Source organism: Strix uralensis, chromosome 2, assembly GCF_047716275.1.
Source record: "Strix uralensis isolate ZFMK-TIS-50842 chromosome 2, bStrUra1, whole genome shotgun sequence".
NCBI classification, from domain to species: domain Eukaryota; kingdom Metazoa; phylum Chordata; class Aves; order Strigiformes; family Strigidae; genus Strix; species Strix uralensis.
Window position 1 is genome coordinate 113,733,552 of NC_133973.1, and position 25,841 is coordinate 113,759,392.

The 25,841-nt window shown below is 41.5% G+C and overlaps 1 protein-coding gene and 2 non-coding genes across 6 annotated transcripts; 2 read left to right on the forward strand and 1 right to left on the reverse strand.

The window, feature by feature from the left end:
* The first annotated feature begins 3,251 nt into the window (after positions 1-3,251).
* Positions 3,252-3,325, forward strand: TRNAN-GUU (transfer RNA asparagine (anticodon GUU)). The gene has a single exon. It is a non-coding gene; the product is annotated as a tRNA-Asn (tRNA).
* Positions 3,326-3,502: 177 nt separating this feature from the next.
* TRNAV-AAC (transfer RNA valine (anticodon AAC)) lies at positions 3,503-3,575 on the forward strand. The gene has a single exon. It is a non-coding gene; the product is annotated as a tRNA-Val (tRNA).
* A 3,713-nt stretch (positions 3,576-7,288) lies between these two features.
* On the reverse strand, positions 7,289-25,807 carry USPL1 (ubiquitin specific peptidase like 1). Of its 4 annotated transcripts, none has more exons than XM_074859867.1 (10): positions 25,450-25,807; positions 19,989-20,084; positions 19,224-19,352; positions 17,413-18,070; positions 14,480-14,566; positions 13,938-14,067; positions 12,534-12,659; positions 11,714-11,874; positions 8,636-10,535; positions 7,289-7,650 (listed from the first exon to the last, which is right to left on the reverse strand). In XM_074859867.1, exons 2-10 carry the CDS (start codon positions 19,989-19,991, stop codon positions 7,641-7,643), a joined length of 3,204 nt encoding a protein of 1,067 aa, XP_074715968.1. In that variant the 5' UTR covers positions 19,992-20,084; positions 25,450-25,807; the 3' UTR covers positions 7,289-7,640. The 4 variants fall into 4 exon arrangements, with proteins under 4 accessions (XP_074715968.1, XP_074715966.1, XP_074715969.1 ...); XM_074859865.1 differs by having other exon boundaries at positions 19,918-20,084; XM_074859868.1 differs by lacking the exon at positions 19,989-20,084 and having other exon boundaries at positions 25,450-25,498; positions 25,694-25,805.
* Between the last annotated feature and the right edge of the window lie 34 nt (positions 25,808-25,841).

Consider the following 25,841-nt stretch of genomic DNA (forward strand, 5'->3'; position numbering starts at 1 on the left):
GGTCACCCGTTTCCTTCCAGAGAGGGCCCACATTTTCCCTAGTCTTCTTTTTATCACTGACATACCTATAGAAGCTTTTCTTGTTGCCCCTGACATCCCCAGCCAGATTTAATTGTCTCAGGGCTTTAGCTTTCCTAACCTGATCCCTGGCTGCTCAGACAGTTTCTCTGTACTCCTCCCAGGCTACCTGTCCTTGCTTCCACCCTCTGTAGGCTTCCTTTTTGTGTTTGAGTTTGTCCAGGAGCTTCTTGCAGGCCTCCTAGAATTCTTACCTGACTTCCTCTTTGTTGGGATGCATCGCTCCTGAGCTTGGAGGAGGTGATCCTTGAATACTAACCAACTTTCTTGGGCCCCTCTTCCCTCCAGGGCTTTATCCCATGGTACTCTGCCAAGCAGATCCCTGAAGAGGCCAAAGTCTGCTCTCATGAAGCCCAGGATAGTGAACTGCTGTAAGGACCTTGAACTCCACCGTTTCATGGTCACTGCAGCCAAGGCTGCCCTTGAGCTTCACATTCCCCACCAGCCCCTCCTTGTTGGTGAGAACAAGGTCCAGCATAGCACCTATCTTTGTTGGTACCTCTATCACTTGGAGAAGGAAGTTATCATTGACACATTCCAGGAACCTCCTGAATTGCTCGTGCCCTGCTGTGCTGTCCCTCCAACAGATATCAGGGTAGTTGAAATCCCCCATGAGGACCAGGGCTTGTGAACATGAGGTTGCTCCTATCTGTCTATAGAAGGCCTCATTAACTCAGTATTCCTGGTGGGGTGGCCTGTAGCAGACCCCCACTATAACATCTCCTGTCCTTGCCTTCCCTTTAATCCAGACCCATAAGCTCTTGGTAGCTCCTCATCCATCCCCAGGCAGAGCTCCATGCACTCCAGCTGGTCATTGACATAGAAGGCAACACCTCCACCTGCTGACCTGTGACCCCTCTCCAGGGTCTGGGCATCTATTGCTGGCACTGGCATTGAGCTGGTAGGAGTGGGATGGATTGAAGTTTGCTTTTCTCGGCAACTTTAGTTTAAAGCCCTCTTCACCAGCTTAGCAAGCCTATGATTGAAGATGCTCTTCCCCTCTCTGACAGATGGGACTCTCTCCCCCATTAGACCTGGTTTCTCAAAGTGAGTCCCATGGTTTAAGTAGACAAACCTCTGGCTGTGGCACCAGTCCCATAACCAATTGTTGATTTGCCAGATTCAACTGGCCCTTTCAAACCCCTTCCCTTTGACTGGGGGACTGATGAAAAAACTCTCTAGATTCTACTAACTAGAATCACAGAAGGGTTGAGGTTGGAAAGGACCTCTGGAGGTCTTCTGATCCCACCCTCCTGATCAAGCAGGGCCACCTAGAGCTGGTTGCCCAGGACCACGTCCAGTAGGCTTTTGAATACCTCTAAGAAGGAAGAGTCCACAACCTCTCTGGGCAAGCTATGATGGTGCTTGGTCATGCTCACAGTGAAAAAGTGTTTCCTGATGTTCAGAGGGAACTTCCTGTGTTTCAGGACACCACTGACAAAAGCCTGGCTCTTTGCACCCTATCTTCGGGTATTTTTATACATTGATGAGATCCCCCTGAGCCTTCTCTTCTCCAGGCCGAACAGTCCCAGCTCTCTCAGCCTTTCCTCATAGGAGAGATGCTCCAGTCCCTTCATCATCTTCATGGCCCTTTGCTGCACTGTCTCCAGTATCTCCACGTCTCTCTTGTACTGGGGAGCCCAGAACTGGACACAGCACTCCAGGTGTGGACTCACCAATGCAGAGGGGAAGGATCACCTCCCTCGACCTGCTGGTAATGTTTTGTCTAATGTAGCCTAGGATACCATTTGCCTTCTTTGTCACAAAGGCCCGTTGCTGGCTCATGTTCAACTTGGTATCCATCAGGACCCCCAGATTCCTTTCTGACAAGCTGCTTTCCAGCTGGGTGCCCCCAGTAGGTACTGGTGCATGGGATTGTTTGTCCCCAGCTGCAGGACTTTGCACTTCTCCATGTTGAACTTCATGAGGTACCTGTTGGCCCATTTCTCCAGCCTATCAAGATCCCTCTGAATAGCAGCATGACCCTCTGGTCTATCAGCCATTCCTCTGAGTTTGGTGTCATCTGCAAACTTGCTGAGGGTACACTCTGCCCCATCATCTAGATCATTAATGGAGATGTTGAACAGTATTGATCCCTGGGGTATACCACTAGTTACTGGCCTCCAACTAGATCATGCCACTGATCACCACCCTCTGGGCCCAGGGTGGTGAGTTTTTAATCCATCTCACTATCTGTTTATCCAACCCATACATCAACAGCTTCTCTGTGAGGATCTTACAGGAGGCAGTGTCAAAGCCTTACTGAAGTCCATGTAGACAACATCCACTGCCCTCCCCTCATCCCCAGAAACCCCAGGCCAATCACTTCATCATGCAAGCTGGTCAAAGCATGACTTCCCCTTGGTGAAGCCATGCTGACTACTACTGATGATTTCTATGTCCTTGATGTGCCTGAAGATGGTTTCCAGGATTAGCTGACTCATCACCTTCCCAGGGATTGAGGTGAAGCTGACCAGCCTGTAGTTCCCTACCTCATCCTTCCTGCCCTTCTTGAAGATGGGGGTGACATGTGCTTTCCTCCAGTCCTTGGGCACTTCTCCCAGTTACCACGATCAATCAAAGATGATTGAGAGTGACCTTGAAATGACATCTGCCAGGTCCCTCAGCACTTGTGGGTACATCCCATCACGGCCCGTGGACTTATGTATGTGCAGGTTGCTTAAGTATTTGCTGACCTGATCTTCATCCACCAAGGGTATGTCTTCCTTGTTCCAGCCTTTCTCCTCTGTCTCTGGGACCTGGGATTCCTGAAGGCAAGTTACACTCATTTGGCATGATTTGGTTTTCACAGTTACATTAGCTGTCCTTATCACCTTATTACCTTTTAGGTGGCTGCAAATTGAATGTTTAATAATTAATTTTAAAGACTTTTTAGAGCTGAAGGGAGGCTGCCTGGGCAGTAGATTACTGGGTCTTCCCCTCAGCTCCCCTTTGAGATGTTTCTTTTGCCCTGACACATTTCTGTCAGTGTCTCCGCTTTCCATTAGCGCTTGCAAATAATTATCGAAGGTCTTTGAATATTGTGGGGTGAATTTTGTCTTCTGCTCCTCAAGGGTCTGGTAATTTTAATATCGAAATTATTGGATTCCCGCGAGCCTTCTCGCCCAGGCCGCGGGCATCAGGAGAGGCTCGGCGGGCCTGCTTTTCAGCGCGTCTCTGTGGCGCAATCGGTTAGCGCGTTCGGCTGTTAACCGAAAGGTTGGTGGTTCGAGCCCACCCAGGGACGAGGTGACCTCTTTTGAAGTTCTGCGGGTTTTTTCCCCTCCGCTGCAGGGCCGCTTTCTGAGCGGTTGGATTCGGCCTGCGCCGCCTTTTTGCCGCTGGGAGCTTCTTTCATGCCCAGGCCCACGCGCTCCGCAAGCCTGGTCAAGAGGGGCTGAAGACATCTTCTACACCAGCGGGCGTTTCCGTAGTGTAGTGGTTATCACGTTCGCCTAACACGCGAAAGGTCCCCGGTTCGAAACCGGGCGGAAACACCAATAATTTTCTTTCCCCTTCCTGTGTCACCGCGAGACGTCAGTTTTTCCGATTCCTGCTCTAAAACCCGCCTGCGCTCATGGGGCGGTACCGGGGCCGCACGGCAGCGCGCTGCGGGGGGGACATCCCCCACGGTGAGGCACACCCGCCCCGCACTTGACGGGGAGAAGGCGACTCGCCTCCCGGGCGGGGCGAGCGTCGGGCCCAGCACTCTGTGTTGGAGATTTGGGTTATTCTCTGCACACGCTTCCTCTCTTCAAACAGTTTTTCCCCCTCTGCTTGGAAGGATGGCCTGAAGGTGGAGAAATTCATCTCAGCTGAAGTGTTCTGAACATCATCAGAAAACTGTGGACAAAAACTTCAAAAATAGTATGATTCCACCACCAAATAATAGCATTTTCACTGCTTGCATCTGAACAGCCATAGGTATAGAAAATGTTTGGTTAGTTAGCCCAGGAACAGCCGAAGTTTTGGCTAGAGATAATGCCGGTTAAGGGTAACATTTATGGTGCTGTGGCTCAAAACATTTACAAATCTCATCTTCCCATGGCAAAGCGAGGCTTGAAGGCAGAGGGAAGAAAAAAAGAGAGATGGACATTCACTGAAATAGTTTAAAATGCTATCTTAGAAAATACACTAAAAAGTCAACAACTTCTTTTGCCAGTGAAAATATGGATACAGAAAAATAAAACAACCTACAGAAAAGATAGAGTTACAGTATGGAAAAACTGTAAAACACTCTTTAAAGGCTCAAATACCTATTTCATACATAAAAATTATGGGCCATCTTCTCTCTAAGCCAAAGAGGTTGAATACACAGTCCACTAGCAGAGGGATATAAAATAATTTGGAGCTCTCCTACTCTTCAGCTCTCCGTCTCTGGCATTTGCATTGAAAGGTTCTGCAACAGGATCAGTCACCAGGACCAAAATTCATTTTTCTAAAGAAAAGACAGTCGGCTGAACATGAGCCAGCAGTGTGCCCAGGTGGCCAAGAAGGCCAATGGCATCCTGGCTTGTATCAGAAATAGCGTGGCCAGCAGGGACAGGGAAGTGATCTTACCCCTGTACTCGGCACTGGTGAGGCCGCACCTCGATTACTGTGTTCAGTTTTGGGCCCCTCACTACAAAAAGGACATTGAATTACTCGAGCGTGTCCAGAGAAGGGCAACGAAGCTGGTGAAGGGTCTGGAGCACATGTCGTACGAGGAGCGGCTGAGGGAACTGGGGTTGTTTAGTCTGGAGAAGAGGAGGCTGAGGGGAGACCTCATCGCCCTCTACAACTACCTGAAAGGAGGTTGCAGAGAGCTGGGGAAGAGTCTCTTTAACCAGAGGGAACGGCCTCAAGTTGCGCCAGGGAAGGTTTAGACTAGATATTAGGAAGCATTTCTTTACAGAACGGGTTGTTGGGCGTTGGAATGGGCTGCCCAGGGAGGTGGTGGAGTCCCCATCCCTGGAGGTGTTTAAGAGTAGGGTCGACATAGTGCTTAGGGATATGGTGTAGTTGGGAACTGTCAATGTTAGGTTAATGGTTGGGCTGGATGATCTTCAAGGTCTTTTCCAACCTAGGCGATTCTGTGATTCTGTGAAAGGGGAGATGCTTCCTCCCCGAGTACTTCTGTGGTGGATTTCCCAGCAGATTGCCAACCCTTACAGCTCATGGGCTATTTTAACATGTTGCCTACTTGCCCTATTTCTAAACGGGACAGGATTACAGCTAGCCCAAACCATATCGGGCATTATAGAAGCCCCTTTAGAGAGTCAGTTACATAAAAGAGTAATATAGAGCCGTATCCAGCAAGAAACATCTCCTGAGTGTTTCTTCAGCCTCTCTCCAGAAAATGTAGGCTGGAGGTACCTGGTCCCCAACGGGTTACTCTTCCAGTTCCTACATTAAAAAAGGCCAGGCCTACTTCTTTAGACTCCTTTTCCAGCACTCACTCCCCTTTGTGAGCCCCATGGCTTCAGCATCTCCTGCATAAACAGCTACACTGTCTCTGTGCACAGCAGTGCAAAACTAAGCATCCTGCAAACTTCATCTGCTTTATAATCCTGTTAACCTTCTCCTCTCTCTTGCTCTGTCCACACGCTGTCTTAGAGCTATACTTAGACTGTAAGCTCTTCCACTCTGAGACTGAATCCTGGTGGACTTTAAAGCACGGCACACACTTAGAGCAGCATAATCTGCATAACATGCTTTGCTCTGAGCCCAAAGGGGCTCACACGGAGAACAGCAGCTGTTTAGCTTTGCAAAAGGAACACAGACAAGGCACAATCACTGATACATCGGCAGGAAGGGAATAATTATTTAAAGGAAAAACCAATGCTGGCTGAAGAGTAAATGGCAATAGCCAGCCATGAAAGACATCAAGATCAAAATTTGTAATCAGCACCACAGCGAATTTCTAGAACAGTGCTCTAGCAGGTATACTGCTAAAAATCCATCCAGGCAGCTCCTTTGCAGATGGGCTGGTTTATTGTAGGCAGGATGTGAGAAGGCAGCTCTTTTTCTTCCCCTGTACTCTTTGATAAAGTGTTTGAATATATCATGAAGTAGCAAGATCTGAATCATAGTGAGTGCTACCTCCACCATAGAGCTGACTCTGAACTAAAAGCTGTAAATCTGTAAGTGCCACAATTGTGTCTTTCCCAAATCAGAAGACACAGACGGACAAGATTATGTGATGCAAGAGGTGAAGAAACGTGTTAAATATAATCCCTCCAAGTGTTCAAAGCCGTTAGATTTTTGGAAATGTACCCTGTAACACTGATAAAACCTCCAAAATATAGTGACTAACTTCTGCTCACTATTTGCTGTATGCCCACCTAGTGTATTTCTAATTGACAGAAATACTAATAAACCACTTTGTATTCTCTTTATGGCAAATAAAAAGCTTTATTTTAAAGCTAGTCTCAAAACAAAAAGTCCAGTAACCACCAAATTCCAAATGGTTTCTTTGGTCATGGGGTTTTCATTCAATCTCAGCTGAATTCTCACTTGCACAGGATCAGAGGCAGTAAAACATTTATGGAAACGGACAAATCTGCACAACATCATCCTTACTTATTTCAGCATCTTTAGTTAACTATTTCAGAAAAAGGGCAGCAAAGAATTTGCAGCACTAACAGATATAGTTTTACACTTAATCTCAAATGCCATTTATTTGCTCTTGAAGCTTCTATACCTATGTGTACCCACACTGTATCCCACGCAGCTGCAGACTGAGGACTCCGAACATGGGTTTGCAGAGGTGCTGTCAGGGGTGACCAGGGATTCCTCCTTCTGTCTAGGCATGTTCGCACAGGAGATGTGCCCCCATACCCTTCTCTGCTATTAACCTTGATACAATCCTTACCACCAGGACTTTCTCATCTTCTAGAGGGGTCTGTTCCTCATGCTGCCCTACACATTCCACATCACGCCCACCCAGGCTCACTGCTTCACTTGGCCCCGGGCCTGAGTCTTGTCCCGAGCCACTGGTGAAGGAGTTCTCACTTCACAGCTGCAGGTCGCTGCAATCCAGTCGATCACAGGTATCGACCTTGAAGGCAGCTCCCCACTGCAACAAGTAGTCAGGGCCGGGAGACACACTGCTTTTTAGTGGTCTGCATATATAGAAACCACTGGTTGGAAAACTCCACAGGAAAATACCATCACTCCCCTCAAGTCTTGCAGAGGCAACTATTTTATTCACTGATAAATCAAACTCTAATTTTGGTCAGCATTTTTTTTTTTAATAAGGGAATTCACAAACAGGCAAACATTTCACCAGCAGTACACCAGCACATTACATTCAGAATCCATTGATTTGTTTTCCATTGTAACGTTACCAATTACAACACTTAAAAAAGGAGCTCAAGTTCTTTAAAAAGACTTGTATTTCAGGAATGAAATCATTCATTGTCTGAAGTGCCAGTTTGATAAATACATACATAATTGCAACAGAAACAGCTTGGCAAGCTGAGTTCAGTGCCACTGACAGTTTTTCAAACACTTTTTGAACCTTTTTCAAGCAATCCAAGACCATTTAAATCTGTAGCCATGCCTTGTAATGACAATTACATTCAACTGCACCTATTGGAAGAGTAAGATTGAGGACTTAATGTTTTGAACTTGGGATCTAAAACCATGAAAAAATGCAGAATACCTCAAAAAATGGCTGAAACAAAGTCTTGCTGATAAAATCCTTGTTATTTCCAAGTACAAGTAAAATGTACAGCTAATTTGGCACATAATACCCTCAGCTCTGTGTCTATGAATTTAAAAAAAGACTCCCGTCTAGCAAAACAAAAGCTATACTCTTTCCCAATCTTATTAATTTTAATTTTAAGCTAAACTCTTACCCCAATCTTATTAATTTTACTTTAAAAATAACCCGACTCAGAATAATATTCTGCCAGATTGTATTTTCAGTTACCCAGGATGAAAACTCAGTATGTGCCACAACTTTCAACAGGAAAATTTCTACCATGTATCTATCCTTCCCTGGATCCAAGGAATGAGGTAAGCTTGTAGTACAGTAATTCTGAAAAAAGAGTTCCTAAGAGATTACTAGCCTCGGATCTAGTGTTGCAAATGATCTTTGTATCAAAGGACGCAAACATTCCTGATTACAGAAGGTACTTTTTTTTTTAAGTGTCAGACAAAATAACTTCAGTAGTTGAGTGATCCTGTAAAATAAATCACTACTACCTAAATAATATTTCTTAGACCATTACATCATCAAGACTACTGAAGTTTATTATTTCTCAAACTCAGTAGAATATGGGTAAGTTTTCCACATTAAAAGCAGCAAAAATTAAGACTCACAGGAGCTTTTAATTAAAAATCGCCATCGTATCTGACAGCTAAAATAACTGCTTCTCAGAAAAATAAAATGCATTAAACCCTTATCTGTCTGCTACAATAAAATTTTAAGAAAAAGAATACTTCAAATGTAAATTGTTCAAGTAAAGCCAGTGTGCAATTAAACTAGTTAGAAAATATAATTTAATAGTGCTTTGTTTCAAAATATACATAATATTGAAAAATACTTAAAACCAAGAAACTGAATATTTACCAAGTTTCAAACAGAGTTTCATCAAAATGAGGTAAATCTATGTCACCTGCCATTGAGGTTGGTGCTGAAATGGAGAACAGATCTTCGAGGATATCTTCCCTTGTAGGACTTTCAAAAGCAAGTTTTTTCACACTGGATTTGCTTATTGTATGAAGCTCTGAATTACCGTCCTTTACAGGACTGTAATAATTGTGGTCCTCGCTTGTCATTGCTACATGTGGCACACTGGTCTTCTCCTCGGACACTGTCGTTGCAACACTGCTATCCACCATTTCCATATACATACATTCATCTTCACTTTTTGGAGCCTCTAAGGAAGCAACAGTTGAAGTAGGGGACAGTAATTCTGCCAGTATTTCATCACTGTTATTATGGCTAGTGCACCCCGATACAGAGTTCGCATTAAATTCAGATTCATTATCTGCAACATCAATCTGATACTGCAGTTCCCTTAAAAAGCTCTGCAATAATTCACTGTCATTGTGAGATTCAGTCTGTGATGGGGTGCTTACATCTCCACTCACAGGTTTTTCCCGTTTCATCTGTTCCACTGCTAGCCTATCCAGTGAAGCCAACTTCTTCTTTTTAGCATTAAGTTTTTTTAACAGTTTTAGGCGAAGTTTTTTTGTTTTGTCACTATCTGACTCTTCTGCCTTCCCAGGGTTATAGCTAGGTGAATGGAACTGAGTCACTTTACCTGAGGTACCCAATGTACTTCCTGACTTATTCCAAGTTGGACCTGCAATAGTGGTATGACTGGCTGTTGGAAGACGAGTACTTTGAGAAAATCCTTTGAAATTTGATAAAGGATGAGTATTATTACTCTGAGGAACCATCGACTTCGTGGTCTCAGATGTTTTGTTTGTGCCTCTGCTTTGAAATCCACCAAAGTTACTTGCTCTCTTAATTGGTAACCGCAATTCACTTAGTTTTTGCATTGAGGGAGTTTTGCAACTTCTCTCATTCTTGAGAGCTGAGGCACTTGAAGGCATAAAAGGAGTATTCTTGCTTAATAATTTCTTTACCCAGCTTCCTACAAATCCTCTTTTTTGGTCTTTGTGTGAAGGCTGAAAGGAATTATTGGCAGCAGAAGAATTGGCAACCTGAGAATTAACTACAATTTTGCTTGCATCTTTCAAGTCAGGTGATTTTTGTATACTATTCTTTACTGGTGACAACTTCTTGTTTCGTTGTAGTTCTGGATTTAATCCATGTTCTCTGTTAGATAACTTTGTTCTGTCATCTGTTCTTTGAGAAAGCGATGAGTCAGATGGGTCAGGGTTCTGTTTTTTGGGAACAGGAGTAATATTTGCTAGGTTCAACTCTTCTAGAGGTGAACAAATGCTGGAATTCTCATATAACATGCATTTATTGTTCATAGCTAGACTAGTTCCAGCACACTCTCCTGTATATGGAGTGTTAGGTGGAAAAGCTGATTCCTGCTGTTGCAGTGTGCCCATTTCAACAACAAGGTTATTTCCCACCATCTGTCTGTTCAGCAGCGATTTATCTCCTGAGTCAACCTGAATTTCTTCAAGCATCAGTGTTACAAGATCATCATGTGTCAGATTCTCTAAACCATGATGAACAACACTTTCATCCTCAGCTACCTGCTGCTGTTTTTTATCTGGAGTTTTCACAGAATCCTCTTTGTGATGTTCTGCAGGTATTTTGTCTACAGTGTTATCAAAACCACAGTGCAACACTGTGGAATTTGACTGTATATTATTAAGAGGAAAATCTTCAATATTTTTACTCTGGAACTGTGAATTCAGTTCTTCTGGCACATGGGAAGTTTTCTTTTCCCAGATAACAATATGAATCTCTGAAGAAGGAACTTCAAATCTTTTATGTCTCTTGCAATATGGCCCCTTCAAATCATCACATTCAAGCCAAGTTCCTGAAAAATAAATAGCAACCACTGTAGAGACTCAGAGACTTTTAAAATTGAAGTCACTATCCTCAGACACTTGTCAAATATTTTTATTAACCCATTCCCTTGACAAGCAGAAAATAAAGGTTTTTTTCCTCCATTCTTTATTACGTCAGAGAAAACTGGGAAATTTCCACTGTAAAAAGATCAAACACAAGCAGAATTTGCAGTAATATTATTACAGGTCAGAGTAGGTCAACCAAAAAACAAAGCTAATTTCTTTTTTCATCTGAGCTAATGATGCTGACATCTTGTCTGAAAACACCCGCACATGTCTGAGGGAAGAACCACCTCTCAAATTCAGTTTCTCTGTAGACCTATACATTGCCTGGGTGGGAGGCATGGGGGTTTAAGAGAAACTGCTCATTTTAATAATCTCCCTCATCGTCTGCAAACTGTTCACAGATCATGAGCAAATACTTTACAGCTTTAAGAATTTAAAAATAGATATATATGATGTATAGGATGTTCCTAACTAAGCACTTCCCAGCTGCTTCCTCCTCCTATTTCTTATTAAACTCTGGCAGTATGATTCAGGCAATTTTCATGTTGTCACAACACTTGATAAGACTGCACTCCATTCTCTCTACAGAAGCATGAGAATCAAAATACCAAGTTTTCACCTTCTCTGATTATAGAGTTCCCATCAGTGGTACAACCATCATACCATTAGTAATGTTTCTAACATGGATTTATGTCTCCCACCCCTCTGGTGCAGTAAAGTTCAGAAATTAAAAGAAATGTCATTAATGCTGGTAGTTCCATAGGTTCCCTCGCTTCCAGCCAAGAACGGTTTAAGAACTGGCTTCAAAATAACCAACACCATTCACCCCACAGCCATACTCCAACTGTATTTTTTCACTTTTACAAAGTTAAGGAGGGAAACAACTCTACCCAAATAACTTTTGCTGGTGAGTACAGTCTAGGACAGAACACTGCTGAACAAATCACTTAAAACAAACTGAAATCTTCACCCTGAGTCACAAAGTTCCCACAATTATTCACAAAATTTTAATATGAAGTTTAGAAACAGACAAAAGAAATCCTTGTTATTATATATGGACTGTTGAGACTATTGCAGTAACCCATAAAACAGTATTTGATGTAGACTCGTGAAGTATTATAATAGAATTTATGGTTCTTACCATCAGGATTCAAAGACCAGGTTATGAAGTGCTGCTTATCTGTTTGATACTGAACAATAGATGTTATTTGGTAGGTGTCTTCTTCAAACTGAAATGAATAGCTCTTCAGGTTGTTATGTGGCAAGCCTTCTACAAAGTGTAACATCAACATTGGGGGTACTCTAATAAAAAAACAATAAAGAACCAGTTTATTACAACAAAATAGTTGCAAAGGTTCCTAATGAAAAAGTAAGGCATCTCAAAGAGTATGTAGTTCTGCCCTTACTATTCTACTTCCACAGAGGACTCTTCAGATTGCACAGCAGTCAAGGCATAAGAATACCCCACCTGCATATTCCATTTTGTTATAGATTAGGGGAAAAAAGCAACACCACATAAGGGATCTGGGAGTGGGGAAAAGGTAAAAAATACAGGAGACAGCCGTGCCAGATCCACAGTAAGAAAGAACATTGTTCCCAAGTCAAACTAGTGAAGAGCTGATCAAACAACAGTTTTATCCACCAATGGCAGGGGTTGTGAAAAGGCTGACACTGGATATCAGTTTTCTATATTTACTACTTGGTAGTAAGTATTTATGACCTGGCTCAAACACTTGTGTTGGTCAGCATGTTGAACACTGCTCTATGTTTCATGTTTATTAAACACTATTTACAATTTCAGCATTTAAGAACGATCTAAAATCTTTAAAACTGAGTATTTATCAAAGTTTAGAATTTCTGTAAACCCAAGATAACAGTTTGGTTTTGAAAGTGATATGTTCAATAAACGGAGTCTCAGAATTTTATGTGTTTTATTTTCAAGTTCACTTATTCAAACTTACTTTTCCAAAATCATCTGTCTTCTTTGAGATCTATCACTACAGTTATTGCATGGTCCAACATGAATAGCATTAAGTGGATGCCAGTCAGGGATAATATTTGTGAACGTTGTTAATGTTTTCCTAAATCTGGACACAGACACACACACACAAAAAAAGAGTAAGTTGAGTGGCTGATCAGAAAACAATAAATATACACACTTTACCAGGCGAAAAAAGTTACAAAAACGTTATGACAAAGCCAAATTCTATTCATATTCAGGCCATTTGTGTGAATTCCACTGTGACTGCACCACATCCAAGTCAGCATTGAATTCAGTTCTGCCAATCGGTATCAGTCACCATTTGTTTTCAGCAGCTCCCTGGCCTTCAGTTTCACATTATTTGCTCTCTCCCTTAGCATGTTATCTCTGTTTCCTTTCCAACGTAAGACAGAGCTTGGACCAGGATCTGCATAATTTACTAGCTAATACAGAATCTCAAAGAGAGAAGGAAGTGGTAACAAATTACCTCAGAATCCATGTTATACAAGGTCTTGTTTTCAAAAACCAGTACATTCAGAGCACAGATTACACAGAGGTTATATTGTATGAAAATACAATATATGGGATATTAAAGTGAAATAACATAGTTTATTCATTCATTAGCCACAGAAAGGACTTCCTTTATATCCAACTTAACCTAGATTTTTTAACTTTTTAAAAAAAACCCCATATGTAACAAAGGCTCTTGAACACATCCTATTAACCAGGACTACACATTAGCTGGCAGTGTAACAGATAGCATTAATCTCATCTCACTTGGGGATCTATAACTTTATTGTATAAACCTAAAATAGTGGAGAGAAACAGGTATTTTTCAAGTAAAGTGAACTGTCTTCTGAAGGTGTCTCTCTGCTGATTATTCTGTACTATTCTGCTGACTCTAAAATGAGCCTAAATTACTAGCTTGTCCCTGCAGCTACACAGAACTAAATCAATTCTCAAGAAATTACTTCCCTGTAATACTATTTTAAAATAGATAAATTACATGAGAGAATATCTGATTCTTTGTAATCCAAATGAGTATTACAGATATTCTTCAATAGCAAAAGTGTACTAGGCATATATTGTTTAGAACAACAACAATTCGTATACTTTCAGCAAAATAGCAGAGTGAGCATGGCCAGGGACTCACACAATTACCTGCTATTTCTCTCTTAATTAAGTGATAACATGGTTTCCCAAGACATGACATAGCAGTAAACTATTTGCAAACGCTAGCCTAAAAATATGGATGACGTAAAACTTCACCAACAAGCTTAAGCTGTACAAAACCTGGAGATCTAGAGAAAATCAACTATGATATGCAGATTTTAAAAAGTAAGGTAGAACAGTTACATAGAAGCTATGTAAATAAAAATCTTACCGGTCCTGGTATTTGTAGCCACAACATACACATTCAAACTTCCATGAAAATGAATGCAAGAATAGTTTCTCAGCCTGCTGATCCAGTTGTAAGAGTAGAGGGAGTGCAAACACTGGACTCTCCTTCATGTCTTCAAAGATGGGGCAGAAAAAACAGTCACTGAATATTTGAAATCAGCTTTCAGTACTTCAAAATGGAAGATGACATGCTTATTGCTATGATTTTAATTCAAGTTATCCCTTTAATATTTCTAATCTTCACAGCAAAGGGACTGATCCATGTTATTAGGCTGTTATCAGTGACAATTTCATGAGTACAACATAGTTACAAAGATGAGAACATGCTCTCTAAAAAGTCAAAAACAATCAAGGGACAAACCAGCTGATCACACTGTAAAGTACGAGTATGTCACCAATAAAAACAAATGTATTTGCAAACTGTGTTGTATGCATATGCACATACACATTCTTATGTAGTGACATACAAGGCTTCACATGTAGTTTCCTGAAAGTAAATACTGAGATGCTGCACTAATTACTTACCCAATTTATTCCTAAGCCGAGGCTGAAGCTGTGTAAACATTCTGTTTCTGATTTCATTGAGATGAGATTCTGCTTTTGGAAGAACATCTAAAGAAAATAATACATATGTTTTCACGTATTTATGTTTAACACCCCCACCCTTTCACACACTATGTACCCCTAACATGCACTCATTCTCTGCAAATTGATGCCCTTCATATTGACCCATACTTGCCTAAAACTGTTGGTAAAATAGCCAATGCTTGGTATTAATTGATTTGAAAATCAGAGAAGAATTTACACAAGTTATACACATTTTACTGCAGTCTACTAACCAGAAATTACTTGACCTGACTTAAATTATTGCTAAGTGTCTACCAACAGGTAGATAGTAACAACATTTAAGGATAGTGTAACCAGACATTACAAACCCTGGAGATTTGGGGATTAAGAGTAGATTTTAAAACCTAAACATTAAGATCAAAAGTACAAAAATTTGCTTACATGCTTTCTAATGATGTTACACAATTTGTAATAAAACCTGTAAATGTGTTGTTCCAGATTACTTCTTTCCTAAATCAGCCTTTAAAATAGCAAAAATAACTTTTAAGTGTATTTTGTATACCTTAGTATGTATTTTAAATTTGCAAGTTACATTGTTTCTACACAAACACATTCTTTAAGCACAATCAAGAACGTAACTTTCTACAACACAATCATGATCATAACCTGCACAGATTAAAAGGATTTAGAATAGCTGTTGAAACTTTATTACTTATAAAATCTATGTATACAAAAAAAGTAAAAAGAAGTTTCTTGCAATTCTATTGCTTTTGATTGTTTTTAAAAACAACTGTATGTACAAGATGCTTAAAAATTACCCAGCAGGACAGAGTAACTACACCTGTTCTCCACAACAATACGCTTCATCCAATCCCCTCTCCACTGTTGCCCAAATAAACTAATTTGTTTTGCAGCAATTTCTGGAAATGAAAAGGTTTATGTTACCTCAAACAACACTGTATTCCAACACCTAACATCCCCATTTAAGTGTTCTTGCACACCAGAGTTCCTTTGCAAACACAGCGCAACAGAGGGAAAGAAAAGCATCTCAGACAGGTTCTGTGATGGTAGAGGGCTTCCAGGTAATAGCTGAAAACCTAAAACCAAGCAGTTTGACTTTCTGGCAAACAGAGTATATGAACTACTTCAGAATCTTTTTGAATATTTTTTTTTCCTCTCTAAAATAGTATGCTTTCTCTGCCACAAGGTTGATTAAACCATTTTTGATACAGCTATTATTTTTCCCAGGAAAGACTTCAAGTTATGTAATGCTGTTCTGCGACTATAGTCTAGATAGTCAAACACACACTTCTCATGGAATGTCTATTGAAAAACAACAAAATTCATGAAAGGTACTGGCTAACCAGAGATCTGTATTAATTCTCTAACAGATGATCTCTTAGAAGTTCAGACTTACGACACCAATGGATCAGTACAAGAGGATTAATAGAATCATAGAATGGTTTGGGTTGGAAGGGACCTTAAAGATCATCTAGTTGAAACTCCCCTGCCATGGGCAGGGACACCTTCCGCTAGACCAGGTTACTCAAAGCCCTGTCCAACCTGGCCCTGAACACTTCCAGGGAAGGGGCATCCACAACTTCTCTGGGAAGCCTGTTCCAGTGTCTCACCACCCTCACAGGAAAGAATTTCTTCCTTGTATCTAATCTGAATCTAGCTACTTTCAGTTTAAAACCATTACCCCTCGTCCTATCCCTACACTCCCTGATAAAGAGTCCCTCCCCAGCTTTCCCATAGGCCCCCTTTAAGTACTGAAAGGCTGTTATAAGGTCTCCCTGGAGCCTTCTCTTCTCTAGGCTGAACAACCCCAACTCTCTCAGCCTGTCCTCGTCGGGGAGGTACTCCATCCCCATGGTCATCTTTGCGACCCTCCTCTGGACCCACTCCAACAGGTCCATATCCTTATTTTTTGGGGGGCCCCAGAGCTAGACACAGCACTGCAGTGGGGTCTCATGAGAGCAGAGTAGAGGAGCAGAATCACCTCCCTTGACCTGCTGACCACACTTCTCTTGATGCAGCCCAGAATATGGTTGGCTTTCTGGGCTGCAGGTGCACATTGCTGGGTCGTGTTGAGCTTTGCATCGACCAACATCCCTACGTCCTTCTTCTCAGGAGAAACAGATCTTAGGTTAACAGTCTTAAACTGAATCCACAGTACAGAAAATGATCAAAGGCCATACTAGTAAATTACAGTGACACATCCTCCTCTGATTGCCCCCAGCTGCCCATCATTGCCCCTCTGCTTGGGGGTTCTGTCCTCGAACCTGTTAAGCTACACATGTGTGTACTCACTAACCCTTTTCCAGACAATATGAACTGGATTAACATGTTTGACTACTTTTGACTGAAACAGGTTAGGAAGCACTATCATGCATAGCACAGCCTGCAGACCTCATGGGAAGCATTCCTTCAATGACCGCAGCTGGAGTCAGAAGAGATGTTCCCAGCTTTACTATTTTTGGTGTGACAAGGCAACTGCCCATTGGGTATACGGATACAAGGATATAAACTGCAACAGAAATTATTTTGAAGATTAAGATTAGAACAGCATCCTAATATGTTCATGAACAGAGGGGAAGGAAACAAAGTAAGGCTCAATTACATAAACAATTCACAAATTCTCTATGTGGGATATGACAAAAAAATTCAAGAGATGCTTAGTGTTTGATGCTTTCAAACATCTTCAAGAAACAACTTCAGAGGTTACCAGGATTCTGCTAGATAAAGCATTCATGGTAACAAGATATAACTCATTCTTTTGTGATCTTGAAATAGAACAGGCATTTTTTAGTGCACTATACTAAATTCCACGTATTTGTAGCAGATCAGATCACTGTGAATATGAAGAAAGAGCAGCTAAATTTACTCACCTTTTACTTTACTCCTTTTACAAGTATTCAGAAGCACAGTTGCTTGATTATATTTTGTTAAGAGTTCCTGGAGTAAACATTTTCGATCATTATATTCTCCTGCTAGAGCAAATTTTAATGTTTCTAAGTGTACCAGTGCTGACAAAATGCAATCTAACCAACAAAGATTATACATGTTTCTCCACTGAAGACATAAATCTGTGTTATTAGTGGAATCTTTATCATCTTTGAGCAAAATTTCAGATGTTGTTGAGCAAAGTTCAGAATTTGGTAAGAGCTGTGCTCTGGGACTAGAAGTCTTAGGCGGACTTTCTTGACAGCTGGTAGGGGTGGTAGTTGTTTCAAAATCCACCTTCTGCATGCAGGACTCCACACTGTTACTAGTTTTTTGCTGGTCATTTTGTAACACGTTGTGTAGACTTGACTTGGGAATATATAAACTATTCTGATAGCATTCAACAACAGGGTCTGTATTAATAGTGTGCTCAACATTTACTACATTATTAGTTCTTGCTTTTTTTGGATGGGATTCAACAGGAGAAAAGTCACTGATATCACACAATTTCCTTTTCTTATGAGTAGATGAAACTTGATGATTTTCTGAATCAGCAGAAGTAATTATGCTGTTTAATGGTTTATAACCAAGTGGGTAGATACACTAAAGGAAAGAAAGAAAGTTACAGTGAAATATACAAAGCAATTTCAGGTGGACAAGAGCTATAAAAAGTACAAACTGTACTCTTAAAATGGAATGTAGGACTTCTGTAAAGTTATATTTTAATGAAATCAATACATAAATTCAACGTATGTAGGACAGGAAGGGTGTTTTATCCAACCACTGTCGTACAAGCAATTGTGAGGCAAATATATCAGTAGTGATAATCAACACTACTTTCCCAGTAAATGCTTTCAACCCCTGAGAACAACCTAATTTTGCTAAGGAGATTCCTCTTCTCTTATTCTGATAAATCCATTCCTTTAGGGTACAGATTTGGCATTATCATCTTGTGCCTGAGAGACTACTGGTACCAAAACTGACTATCTTTCAGGCTAGCCTGATCTGTTAGACCAGGTGTTGATAGGGTCTTAAATATATAGCTATTCTGCAACTAGAATATAGTAAAATCGCTATCATCAATCTCCAGAATGATACTATGATTATTGAAAAGCAGGCAAGGAAGGGAAAAGCAACTTAGAGACCCACATCTAGTCTCGTCTCTACTAATTTAAGGGCATCAGTCCACATGGGATTGCTATGACCGCCCCACATACACAGAGCATTGGAGAAAGGAGAGGTGGCAAAATCATACTCAAATATTAAGCAGCACAGAAATCCAGCGAAGGTTAAACTTAAAAGGGGGGAAAAAAAAAAAAAAAAGAAAAACATTGTAATTATAATTACAAACCTATTTGCATTACCCAGACTTAAAGAAGGGAAAATGGGAGACTCACATCTGCAAGAGTTGTGTATTAGTTACATGGATCATCAAATTTTTGCCTTGTATTCTGATTCGTATGAAGATTTATTTACCACCACTTGTGTTCCCTTGTTACGTACATGAAACTCTCCTTTATTCACTTTAATCTACTCTTTTTAATTCTTTAGGGTAGCTAGCTATGCCTAAACACTGCATGTACACAGGTTAGTTATGTTTTTCTCTATGTACAGGCAAACATCATCCGTATGGACTCAAAGGGGTCCTATTTCAACAGTCTGCTCACCACCAACAAAATCTTGAACTTAAAGAGGTGTGGCTGCTGAAGGTAAAGGCCTCTGCACAACCAAACAAAACTGTTAATTAATGTAATACCTGAGGATTTTCACAAAGAAAAATGGACTCTTGAAAATTAATGCCGTAAGTCCGTAAAACTTGGATCTGTCCCTTCTCTTTGCAGACTGGACAATACTCATGTGCAGTTGTTTCCACAGGATTACAGTTCTAAAAAAAAAAAAAAAGTAAAAGCAGCATGAATTTATGTATTTCATACATTATCCCAAGGTAAGACATACATACGTACATACCAAGATAGAAAACCAATGTGCAACTTCTAAATATAATACCTAATATAATGTAAAAAAGTAAACTAGATTGGATTTTTTAAAATATTTTTAAGATATATATATATTCATGTGGTAGAGTGTTCTAAATAAATTTATCTTTTGTTTTAAATATTCAAATATTTAATAAGGTATCTTTAACAACACAATTATGCAACATTTCATTCTACTTGAACTAAACCACAGGACACTTATTGCCAGGGAGCACAAGCTCAGATCTTTGAAAGACAAATCAATTTTCATAGAAATGCAAACAGTCATAAAAAACAGTGCCAGTAAAAAAATCATAGGCACAGATTTACTTAGAATAATCTTTCGCCATTGTTATAGATTTCCGTGGAAAATAATTTTGAGAATTTTTTTTGTAAAATTAAGACCAATTAAAAATCTCTCAAAGCAGAGAAAAATATAAACTTTGCACACATGTAAAACAAGTTTCAACTGACTTTTCCCAAATACCCCACCATGTGGAGTGTCGATTTCCCTATACCAGTCCCTTCTCCAATCACTTGCAAACCATTTGTAGTCTTCTGGGTATCCATCATTCTGAGTCACTGGCTAATTTATGTCACTTGTAACAATGTCATGACCACTAAGGATTTTTCAAAGACTCCTGAAAAATAAGAAGTGAATAAAACAATTAAAGAAAAATTAGATTAAATTTGGGGAAAAAAAAAATATACCAACAATCATGCAGCCTGTATATTCTGTGAAAATGAATTCAGAATAGTATTTTCTTAACTAGTGCAGATTATGAACTCAAAACTTTAAATTAAATCATATAATAGATTTAACAGCTTTAAGCCCTGAATTTGCAAGCCTACCTATTCTTTGCACTCTACAAGGTCTCTCATATTTTCCAAGTACACTACATTTTGCAGAAATGTAGATCCCTTGCCTGGGCATCTCAGCTTACTCTTATCTAACCCTCAGAAAGAACGAACTTCTTTAAAAATGGCTACAATAAGATCCCATGCAGTTATAGATGGCTGCTGAGTAACATTAAAAAAAACCAACCAACTGAAAAAACCCACTGTTGCATCTTTCTAAACAGTGAATTTACTGCATAATAAACTATTAAATGTTTATCCTCCAAATGTAACAATTTTTAACTACAGAAGGGCATCCTGCTGTTACTCCCACTTTTTCAAAACTTGTCCTAATGTTAATAACGTTACAGACTTCCTAGCAAACTAAAGCTCTTTCACAGTTATCATTGCTACATAACTCTATTGCATATTTTACGAGTGACATTGAATATTCTATTTCAAATAATTTCTCACATTCAGGGCCAAATTTGGCCTTTCTCACATACCACACATACACATTTGTGGAAGACAACTTCGGTATGAATCAGGTGCTCATCAGAAGGCAGCTCTTTAAGCCTACTCCTTCACTGGTACTGAGGGCTAACTACACCTTGAATCAGCCAGAAAAACACAGAGATTCAGAACTACAGGGACCTATTTCTGCTCCTGCTGACTTCAAATGGAACTAACTAGAATAAATACCTATCTCTTTAAGATGCAGGAGGAAGTTAAGGTAACTTGAATTGCAGTATCATCAATGTAATATCTTTCCTTCGGCCACGACTTTTCCCCTTCCATTACTTCCATTGAGTAACATCCTCTCCCACACCATGATATCCTTTCAAGCCCTTCTTACACTATAGCACTAACTCAGATTACAGTTCCTTTTGAAAAAATAAATTTCCCAAGGCATTCTTGGAGACCTGTGTAAACACCAGTTCAACCCAAAACCATTTATAATACTGGGCAAGGAGAGACCCTACAGAACTGGACAGAATGCTAAAAACCAACAGAGCATGAATAAAAAAAGCGCAGTAGGGAAATGTAACAACTCACTTCAAATCAGTCCCCAATGGCAACTTAAGAGAGGGTCAAAATGAGATGGAGGTGTGTCCTATTGACACTTTCAACGTGTTCAGCAGCACTTTTCAGAATTACTAGGCTGAAGCATGTAAAGACAGTATACCCTGACTTATAAATCTAGTGGTTGTAATGGAAGGTAAGAACATAAAAATGTCAACCCATGTGCCTTAGAGCACATGTTTAGTTTTCAAAGTAGAATTGGAAGGTGTACAAGAAACAGCATGGTCCTGGGCTCACTCAAGGTAAAAATTAATGTATTTGCTCAAAGTATACTAGCTTGTTGGACTATAAAGGAAAGGCAAGCTCTCCAATTTTTCACACAGTAGCAATAGCATTATTAGATGTGACTCAACTCTTACTATCATGTATTTAGTCTAGCCAGGAACTTGATCTTTTTTTTTTTATACAATTATAAGTTGTGCAGGTATCAACCACACATAACAACTTTACTCTCCATGCTACAGCTAGTAAGAAAATGTCTCTAACTTGTTTGGGGGACTTTTAGTCATCTCCTTGGCCTGAAGCAGTCTCAGTTCTCCAGAGAGAATAAAATATATAGATCAGATGACTGGAACTTTAGGCAATTTCTCACCCCATAAATACAACACACACTCAAAAAGCTTAGTAACACTAAGCACCTGCAAGTTTTTAAGCATGTCTTGGTTTTATAAAACATATTTGTTTCATTGCAAGTCCTTGTTTTTCCTGTCATCCCTCTCAAAAGGGAAGCCAGTATTTTTTTCAGTTATGTTCTGTTACTTCTGTTCTTCTTTTTAAAACTTAAATACTGTTCTGAGATGTACAATACCTCCCCCAACTATAATCACCCAGCAGTAGTACTATAGTACTGGAGTCCAAGACTTTTATTGCACTTATGAATACAATAAACATTAAAAAAGAAAACAAATATTAATTGTCCTTTTATTTCAAAGACTTAAACATGAAAAGCAAATAAAATGGGTCTACCAGCACTAGTACGCAGAGTGTTACCAAGTGGCCTGCCTGTACTTTTCATTATTTGTAACATTAAGAGTGAGTTATTAGCGATCCTTGCACAATGTACAAAAATTGGGCATCAGATCAACAGCTGCCAAGAAAAACAGCCAATTAAAAGACTGCTGTATCAAGTACTGAAACAACCCATTGTAGCAACGTGTAATATCCACATTACAGATGGGAAAGTACAAAGGAATGCATTTTCAAGCTTACTGGGTCATGTTGTAAACCTTTTATACTGCTTCCCTTCTTTTATCCTGGATACTTGAAAAATGTAATGCAAAATATCCTACAGGCCTGGCATAATTATTAAGGCTATGGTTATGCCTCCTTGAGTAGATGAGTTGATCTAATGGCTCGCTGCTGAAGAACAGGGAGGTCTCCCTTCTTTCCCTCACCCTACCTTCCCTAACAGTTCACACCCTTGTCAGACTCTCCACAAGCTAAATGAACTCACAAACCAGCAGAAACCTCAGTAAAGCACAAAGTTTTCTGCTATTCTAGTGAGTTAAATTGGCCTATGAAAAGGTCCAGTGAGCTACAGAGCTGACAGGGCAGAAGACAGAAAACAAGGAAAAGGTGAAGGATTGGAGAGATATGAGTTTGATGGATGGACTGTTAGACGGCTAAGGAACTGGCTGGATGGCCACATCCAAAGAGTTGCGGTCAACAGCTCAACGTCGCAAGTAGAAACCAGTAATGAGTGGTATCCCTCAGGGGTCTGTATTGGGACCAATACTATTTAATAGCTTCACTGATGACAGACAGTGGGATTGAGTGCACCCCCAGCGAGTTTGTAGATGACACCAAGCCAAGTGGTGCAGTTGAAAGAAGGGATGCTAGAAACAAGAGATGCCATCCAGAGGGACATTGACAGGCTTGAGAGGTGGGTCCATGTGAACCTCATGAGGTTCAACAAGGCCAAGTGCAAGGTCCTGCACATGGGCTGGGGCAATCCCTGGTATCGATACAGCCTGGGGGATGAAGAGATTGAGGGGAGCCTTGCGGAGAAGGACTTGTGGATACTGGTGGATGAAAAGCTTGGACATGGGCTGGCAATATGCACTCACAGCCCAGAAAGCCAACTGTATCCTGGGCTGCATCAAGAGAATTGTGACCAGCAGGTCAAGGGAGGCGATTCTCCACCTCTACCCTGCTCTCATGAGACCCCACATGGAGTGCTGAGTTCAGCTCTGGGGCCCCCAGCACAGGAAAGACATGGACCTGTTGGAGTGGGTCCAGAGGAGGGTCACAAAAATGGTCACTGGGATGGAACATCTCTCCTATGAGGACAGTCTGAGAGAGTTGGGGTTGTTCAGCCTGGAGAAGAGAAGGCTCCAGGGAGATCTTATAACAGCCTTTCAGTACTTAAAGGGGGCTTATAAGAAAGATGGAAGACCAGGGCCTGTAGTGACAGGACAAGGTGAAACAGTTTTAAATGTAAAGAGGGTAGATTTTGATTGGATGTAAGGAAGACTGAAACAGGTTGCCCAGAGAAGTTGTGGCTGCCCCCTCCCTGGAAGTGTTCAAGGCCAGGTTGTACGGGGCTTTGAGCAACCTGGTCTAGTGGAAGGTGTCCCTGCCCATGGCAGGGGAGTTGCAACTAGATGATCTTTAAGGTCCCTTCCAACCCAAATCATTGCATGGTTCTATGGTAAAAGGGACCTGGACCTTTTGATAATAGTGAGCTGTACCTTGCGGAACAGTACCATATAAATAAAAAACAGTACAAACTGCAGTAAGCAGATGACAGAACACAAATTACAGTGAAGAGAACATCTCCTCTTTGTTTAAAGTCTAAAGGGACACTTAAAAATGACCTTCTTGTAAATCACCTTACAAGCCTTCTTCATCAAGGGGATATTGAAAACATGAAAAGAAACAAACAAAAGTCTCAGAAAAAAAAGAATTTCCATTGCATTATTAGTTTTCTCTCTGTTCTTTATACAAGAAGAAATCAGAGTATTAAGGTATTAAGTTTTTTCTTTATCTGAGGTCATAACAATAAATATTCAAATCACAGCCCCTTCCCCCCCCAATTTTGGCCACAAAATGTATTCCATTAGCTGGAACAGTAACAAGACATCATTGCTGTCACAAAGTAAGTCTCTCTACAGTGCAGCCTGTAAGTGCTGGGCAGAATTGCAAAGCGCCCTTATGTGGAAGCAAACACTAATTTCTTTCCTGCAAGAAGCCTAACACACACTAAGGCAAATAAAGATAAAACTTCTGAAGTCGCAAAATAAACCAGTGTGCAATGTTATTACTCTGCTGTTCTGAAAGTTTCTTCTACTGTTAAGACTTCTCCTAAACCTCCCCTGATTAAATGCTTTTACGGGTGTATGACAAGGGACAGGGACTACATGTTTTGCTGATAAATCATTCAGTCCTTCTGAAAAAAAATGTGAGTTAGTGTGGGAAAAATACAGCCTAAACTAGTGCAGTTTATTACACCTGCAGCTAAGAGATGCAAGATTTCGGGGGGGGCGGGGGGAACTTAGTGTAGGCAGAGCCTCCGCCTCTGACTCGAGGCAGTGGAAGTGGGGGGCGCAGGGGTGGGATGCCAGCTAACCAGCTGCCAAGGCTGTGCTGGCCAGCGTGCTGGCTGCTGCCCTTCCTTCAACACAAAGATGTTCCTTCACAAAAAGATGCTCAACTGTTTCAGATAAGTCTATGGTTAAACAGCCTCCTTAGTTCTTAATCCATATCCAGGCTGATCCATATGCTATGGAACGGCTGTAGAAGAAAAAAGTGTTTCTACAATTAATTGTTAGAATGTAAGAAAACTGTGCAAGGGAAATATATGTATATACACACGTGCACTAGTACCTCACCAAGTGCATCTTTTATTGAAGAGCGTTTGCAGCCAGCGTTACCCAAGCAGGGGGAACCGCACACCTTAACCGCACAGCTACTGACATGAAATACTCAGTCGGCATTTAGAGACCCAGGACAACCGCCCCACCGCAGCCCAGGGAACAGCCCCCACCACAGCCCGCCAGAGGCCGCGGCGCGGCCCGCAGAGCGCCGCGCACGCCGGGACCGCCCCTCCCGGCGGCAACGGCCCGGCCTGCCGGGCTCCGCTCTCACCTGCTGCCTGCCGCCGCTCCCGGCCCTCGGCGTCGCGGTCCCCGCCGCCCTGCGAAGCACACGCAGCCCTAGACCCGAGCTCCCTCAGCGGCGGCGGCGGTGGGGCCGCCGCCTCCCTTCAGCGGCCTCCCCTCAGCGGCCTTCCCGCGCCGCCCGCCCCCGCCGCACGTGCGCTCGGCGGGCGCGACCCACCGCCGCGCGGCCGTTACGTGCCGCCCGCCGTTACGCGTCGGCCGTTACCTACAGGCGGCCGTTACGCGCCGGCCGTTGCCTCGGGGCGGCCGGCGATGTCAAGCGCGGCCGCCACCGCCCGCCCGGCTGCTGCGCAGCTTCCGGCCCGTCCCCGCCGCCATGCCAGCCCGCCCCGCCCCGCTCCCGGCAAGCAGCGGAGG

Bases quoted from the DNA above. Each gene is read 5' to 3' on its own strand.
- USPL1 (XM_074859865.1), bottom strand. From the start codon at position 20,016: ATGATGGATACCCAGAAGACTACAAATGGTTTGCAAGTGATTGGAGAA. The intron at 12,660-13,937 runs GTAAGATTTTTA...GTCTGTGTCCAG, and splicing joins GGCTACAAATACCAGGACCG to ATTTAGGAAAACATTAACAA. The intron at 10,536-11,713 runs GTAAGAACCATA...TTTATTTTTCAG, and splicing joins CTGGTCTTTGAATCCTGATG to GAACTTGGCTTGAATGTGAT.